Source organism: Octopus bimaculoides, chromosome 4 (genome assembly GCF_001194135.2).
Source record: "Octopus bimaculoides isolate UCB-OBI-ISO-001 chromosome 4, ASM119413v2, whole genome shotgun sequence".
NCBI classification, from domain to species: domain Eukaryota; kingdom Metazoa; phylum Mollusca; class Cephalopoda; order Octopoda; family Octopodidae; genus Octopus; species Octopus bimaculoides.
The window spans coordinates 76,066,707-76,073,552 of NC_068984.1; the positions used below are offsets into that span (position 1 = coordinate 76,066,707).

Genomic DNA, 6,846 nt, shown 5'->3' on the forward strand with positions numbered 1-6,846 from the left:
CAAATGTCCCTCACAAGTGAACTGATATTTTTAACTGTGTGATGATGATGAATGTATTGTAGTTTACACAGAAGCAATGAATGTGGAAATAACATGCCAGACATAATATGCTGAAGTTCTTTTTGTTTTTTTTAAGGGTGCATCTGATTGCAATCTCAAATGGTTTGTCAAGACACTTGGATCATTCAGAGCACCAAGACAAAGAAGAAAAAAGCAAAACAAGTAATAAATAAATATATAATTTTAACACAGGTAATACGCTATCAAAATTCAAAAACAGTCCAAACATGATCAACAGCTGACTCTAAAACATCATTCTGCAAAATTTTTTTCAACTACTTTGTCACAAAGTTTAAAATTCTTGTCCTGTTTCTTTTCACCACTGTCAACTTAGACGGACCTAGCTGAATAAATGCTCAGTTGTAAGTGGGAAAGACAACTTCCAATGTTTTAGGCTTTGTGAATGTTGAATATTACTACTACTGCTGCTACCACTACCACAAAGAGCAATGAACATTTCTTTCCCACATTTTTGAAGAAGAGTACAGTTGATAAAATCAATTTCAGTATTCAATGTTACTAGTAATTTATAGACTTCCGAAGAAAATGAAAACAAAAGCTGACCAATAGCATTTGAACTTATAATGTTTGTTTATAACTATCTCTGTCACCTTTGAAATATTAATGACAGGTAATAGATTAGTAGTTCACATCCATAACACCTTTATCTTGGCCATCTCTTTCCCTTTCCAATGCCCTTCATTATGATTTCCTATTAAGCCATGATCTCTCTCTCCAATATTACATATATAACATTGTCAAATCTGTAATCTATAAGAGTTCCTTTCCTTATCAGCAAGCAAATGTTTTAGCTCTGATTTATTGGCAACCCTCTATAACCCTTTTGTTACCATAATTCTGTTAAAATGCACTGCCTTTGTTTCAAATAATTTAGAAAATAAGACTCTAGTGCAACCCACATTTGGGTACTGTTCTTGTATTTGAGGCACTGATGCTGCAACACACCAACACACACACAAATTCCAAACTATATATATATAAAAAAAGGCCAATTAAGTTAGTAGATCTACTGTATTGGTGAGTCTTTGTCTATTAACTTACGTTATTCCCTCTATTATTCTTCTACAATGGCTTTGAGCTATCAAGCAGTGTATGTCTTCTTCACAAGACCACACAATGCAATTATTTTATTGCTTCTCTCTTGCAGTTTCATTTTCCTCCCAACACAAATCAGTCTGCTCAATCCTTTTCTCCTCAATACTCTACTCATTTGGAATTTTCACTGCTGGTTACTGACCATCAACTGCACCAACCCCATCGACTTGAGGTCATGAGCACAGCCCCACCTCCCTCCAACTAACCAGTAACGAAACTAATGAGAGCTTTGATACTGCCATTAGACATGCTAGAAATAGCAACCCGATCATAGCCACCGTCTTGAAAAAAGGAAGGAAATATCTGATAATGTAATCCAAGACACACTACTCCTTAAAAAAAAAAGGGGTGTGTGTGAGGGGGTAATCATGGATTGAATGCTCTTGGTTATAGGTTTGCTCCATCAGGGCCCACCTAGGAGCAAAACAACTAAATACTGCATTTTTTAATGAGGTATTCTCCTGTCCTTGCTGTTCTAATATAACAATTATGCAAAATTAGGGGTACCTTAGACAAATGTGTTACACGTGAGCTGAGAAACAATTAATTATAGGCAAGATGGTGAAAGAAATGATGTAAACTTGAGACTTAATCCCTAGCAGTAATTAAGTTTCTTCCTCTGTTGCTATAGTTTATATTGTTCCACAGAAATTTTTGTCCATCATCTCTACAGTTTTGATACAGATAACCAGACTAGTTTATTCACTGAAGAGAAAGTATATATTAAATATTGGCTTCAAATTTCGGCACAAGGCCAGCAATTTTGGGGATAGGGTAAGTCAATTACATCAACCCCAGTGCTGATCTGGTACATATTTTATTAACCCCGAAAGGATGAAAAGCAAAGCTAACTTTGGTGAAATTTAATCACAGAATGTAAGGACAAACAAAATACCACTAAGCATTTTACCCAGCTTGTTAATGCTTTTATAAACTCTCCTACATACACTATAGCTGAAGGGAAAAGAAACGAAACCCAAAGGAATGGTCATGAATAGACTTCTGGGTGTCAAAAATCCACTCTATGAATGAAGACTAATACTATGCCAAAAATGACCAAAATATCTATGAAAACAGCAATTTACACTCAATTTACATACAAGTTCTTGCATATAAGGTCAAAAATGCCTGCACGTAAGAACTTGTAAAAACAAAGATGAAAATGAAAGAGGGGAGCATATATTAGAAAAAAAAGTGACATTTCATTAATTGTAACAAGCAAGAGCTTTTTTGTACTATTTCTGATACAGTAGTATTGAAATAAAGGCTCCTGGTTTGGATTAGGTCAGATACTGTGTGCACATATACATGAATAAGATACCTCATGATGATCATAAATCAAATTGATTTAAAAAAAAACAACCTAAACATTTAGAATTAACCATTTAGCTTTCAGAATACTTTGTCAAATGTAATGCTTATGCACTCACATTGTTTTGAATTTATCATGTATTATCTCATAGCTTCAAGATTTTCATGTTGTGATTGTTTATTTTTTGAATGAAATTTTAGGGTAGGTGTGCAAAGCTGGATCTGGCCAGTTTAAAAGTAAAATAAGTAGAATATTTGGGCCTGATATGGCCAATTTAAATGTTAATAAAAAAAGAATAGAGAAATTTAATTACCTCTGGTTTTCAAGGTCATTGACTTTTTTCTTCCTAAAATGAAAATAAAATTGAATATATACATCTTTTTGAAAATTCTCAAGTATTTGTGATGCATGATATTCAATATAACGTCAACTAAATGGGATATTTGCTTTTAAATGGTCAGACTTTTGTAGAGAAATAAGTGACCGAACCACTTGTAGGTACAGGTGAGTAAATTGCCCTGAGTAAATTAATTAATGATATCTATTTTATTGATTTCAGTTGGAAAGACAAAAAGTGGTACCAGAACTGTATCTCCAATGGTATATGGAACTTCTAACAGTTCAAAGGACTTGGATATGTTAAAAGTACATTCACAGCACATCACCATTACAAATGCTATATTTCACATTTTCTGAAGAGCTTTGGAGGCAACAATACATCAATACCAATCATGACTAATCTCAAAGACTGTTTTCTCTACAGGGTTAGAAAATAATTCAGCTAAGAAAATGTTGCTTATTGCCAAAGGCCCTGCATTATCTGAGAGGCTGAAGGCAACATATGCAAAAGCATAAGGAAAAGTAACAAAGCCAAAACAAGAAAAAAAAAAAAAAAAAAAAAAAAAAAAAAGCAAAAAAAAACCAAGGGCACATCTAGCTGTTATGTGGGCTTTTACAACGGAAACCCACAATTTTTGTCTTCACATCATTTCTTTTGTGGATACTATAATAGCCTTTGCTTTTTTGGCTTTTGAGATTAATAGAAAAAAAAAAAAAAAAGAAACTGTCATTTCCACTCAAATGTACTTATCTATTCTGATATTGCAATAGTTTTGCTGTGAAGACAGTACTTTTTCAGCTCTTTGGACTATATGGTCACACAAAACCCAACTTCCCAACTAGCAGCTGTTTAAACTGAACATAAATGGCAATGACTTCACTAACCAAGGCAACACTACAAACCCACAAGTGTTATCATTTACTCCCTGCACTTCTTTACTTCAGAACCAAACAAATTACTAGTGAAATTTTTTTAAATTTATCAAATATTTAACAGTTTTCTGTTTGTTGTGTTCTTAATACATGCAGGAAGAACAGTAGCGGCTAAAAAAGGTCTGCCTCAATACAAAACAACATCACTGGTAATGAAGATAGAGGAAATACATATTTCCAGAAACAATTTTTTTTTTCTTCTTCAATGTCTTTCAACTATGAATTACTGACCAGTAAGTAATGGAATAGTCTTTTTTTTTTTTTTTTTTTTTTGTAGACACAGTGAATAATTAATTGTTAATCAGCTTTCCAGTAGAAGAAAAGAAAAGCTTGAAGTGAACTAAAATACAAACAGAAAGAAAAAAAAAAAACAAGCAATATTTTCCAAGTTTTAAGTTAGTAAATAAACTACCATGTGTGAGAGAGAGGAGAGCAAGAGAGAGAGAGTGAGAGGAGGAGAGTAGAGAGAGAGAGAGCAAGAGAGAGTATTCTTCATCGCTCACTGGTTGGACAGAGCTGAAACTTCTTCTGGGTGGAACAAATTGCTAAGCTACAAGGAATTATAAATTGCTCAGCATTTTTTCTTTATTAATATATGAAAATTTTGAACACAAGTCTGTGATTATGTCAGCAATGCTTGTACTTCAGTTGAAATTGAGGTTTTATATATGTGGTTGAAAATGGTCTTGCTAAGTCAAGACATCAACTAAAATTCACAAGATTACACTTATTCCATATCAAAAAAAACTTTTTGACAGTATTTCATTTAGCATGCATGCATAAATAATATTTCAGATGATATTTATATCATCCATTTATCATTTTAAGCCATTTTTTTACAGGATTGGACAGGCTTATTTTGGCACACTGGCTTGCCACTTGTGGCCCTTAACCCTTTGAGCCCTGAACTCATGAACCTTATTTGACCATATACCTGGCTTCCTGATGCACTTCACTGATAGAGTGGTACTACGGTATAGAGAAAAATAAGCCATTCACTGGTAAATCAGTGTTACGGGCTCAAAAGGTTAATCACCTGATATGCACACCCCAATCTTTGTGGCATGTGTTTTTAAATATTGTAGGTGGAGTCCCACTACATAGCACCACTATAATGTTTCTTCTACAACAGCCTTGTGAATAAATTTGGTATATGAAAATTGAAAGAAACCTATTGTTTGTGTGTGCATGCGTGTGTGTGCTTGCATGTGTATATGTTTGTCTCTACTTATCTTGACATTGCATGATGGTTGAGAAAGAATGCCATTCATTTCCAATATTCTGCAAAATCATGTCTGGCTATGAGGAAATATTGTCTTGCTTAGAAACAGGTATGGGCATCCAGCCATGGACAATCTGCCTCAATAACTTTCATCCAACTCACACAAGCATGTAAAAGTAGACATTAGAACAATGATGATAATGATATGGATTAGCTTCTGTACATTCTTCAAGTGTTATTCCTTGAATTAAACACATGAAAAGGTAGTGTGATATATAGATTCATTATTTTAAAATTCTTTCTTCTTCAATGTACAATTTTTTCAAGGAATTTTTTTTAATGGTTTAATCAAAAGGGGAAGCAACTGCTCTAGACCTTTCTGTAGGGACTACTGACACTAGGGCAGGGAAGAAAGTAAGTATGACTCATGTTATCCTCAGACTGGGGACATGGTCCAAATACAACGGAATAGACTCTGCCAAAAGCACTCTAGGACCAAGGAGAGATTTAACCCTGTAAGCATTTAAACTGGCCAAAGCCAGTTATTCTTCGTGTTTAATGCTCATATCAGCCAGTTCTATCTTCTCACACATACCCTATAATGTCAATCTAAATGTAAACGATCACACCATTAGTATCTCGAAATTACAAGATCAATTCAAAACAATGTGATCAAATAAGCAATACATTTGATTGAGTAATCTGAATGCAGAAGGGTTAAACTGAACAAGAGGTTAGATCTACTACCTTTGAAATATAGAAAAACTATTTCAGCTGTTGCAAAAACTTCAGATTTTGTCAAGAATTTTATTTCTTTTGTTGCCAGATTTCTAATAATGTTAATGGCATATATGTTTCAATAATTGTTTAAATAATCAACAATTTGGAAGGGTTAGTAAATAATTAGTTTCATCATTATTAAATTGCTATTTGAAACATAAAACATTTCTACACGAAATTTTTGAAATCAACAAGTTTTATATCATAATGCCAGAAGCAGTCTCAGATAAGGTGGTATTGATTCATTCTGGTTTGCTGAATTTTCATCATGTGTTTATAGTGAAGCATTATAATCTAAGCTTTATTATTTTTTGATTTATCTGAAATATGCTCACAGACACAAGCATTACACATAACTTTCTGTGGTGATCAAAGAAACTTGAATTTGAGGTGAGAGTACATTCTAAAAATGGAAATAAGGAGTAAAGGAGACAGGGAAAGAGGGAGGGCCCAAAATATTTTATGATCACTAGTGTAATTTGATGAAGTTATTTATGATCTCATGCCAAGTACTTGCTGCTAAACCATATCATCTTACATCTATAACTATTTTTGAAAACTATAATCGGTGCTTACATTAATTTTCGTGAGAGTCATAAAAGTTTTAACTTTGTAGATTATATTCCTAATCATAATATAAAATGTTAAAGTTATGGCGGAAATATCAAATACAGCAAGTCTCAATAGAATTGGCAGAGAGCTAAATAAAATATCATCTGGTATTTTGTTACATCTCCTTTCTGAGTTCACTTCTGTCATGGTCAGCTTTGCCTTTCACCCTTGCAGGGTGAGTAAAATAAAACCAATCAAACACTGAAGGTGATCAATCTAATTAACTGCCTCCCTTTCTCAAACATAGCCCATTGCCAATAATGAAAAAAACTATTAAGTTTCTTATAAAAATACAAAAAAAAAAAAACTCTTTTCATTCAAAACAGTAAATATAATTTTGGGGCAGGGCTTATACTGAAATTTATTTGTACCCAACAGAAAAATACAAGCAAACCTATATTGTTTGTGGCTTTATCCTGGTCAGCTCTAATCCAGCAGTTCCAATGACAAAAGATATTATTTGGCAAATTAT

At 33.3% G+C, this 6,846-nt stretch overlaps 1 protein-coding gene across 3 annotated transcripts in view; it reads right to left on the bottom strand.

The window, feature by feature from the left end:
- LOC106869369 (zinc finger protein aebp2) overlaps nucleotides 1–6,846 on the bottom strand; it is a 177,466-nt gene that overhangs the window by 98,871 nt on the left and 71,749 nt on the right. For 2 of the 3 annotated variants that reach the window (XM_052967146.1, XM_014915092.2), the window contains exon 2: nucleotides 2,802–2,834. The exons of the other annotated variant lie outside the window; for it this stretch is intronic. In XM_052967146.1, coding sequence (XP_052823106.1) covers nucleotides 2,802–2,834 — 33 coding nt within the window. The remainder of the gene's footprint in view (nucleotides 1–2,801; nucleotides 2,835–6,846) is intronic. 3 annotated transcript variants of the gene reach the window in all.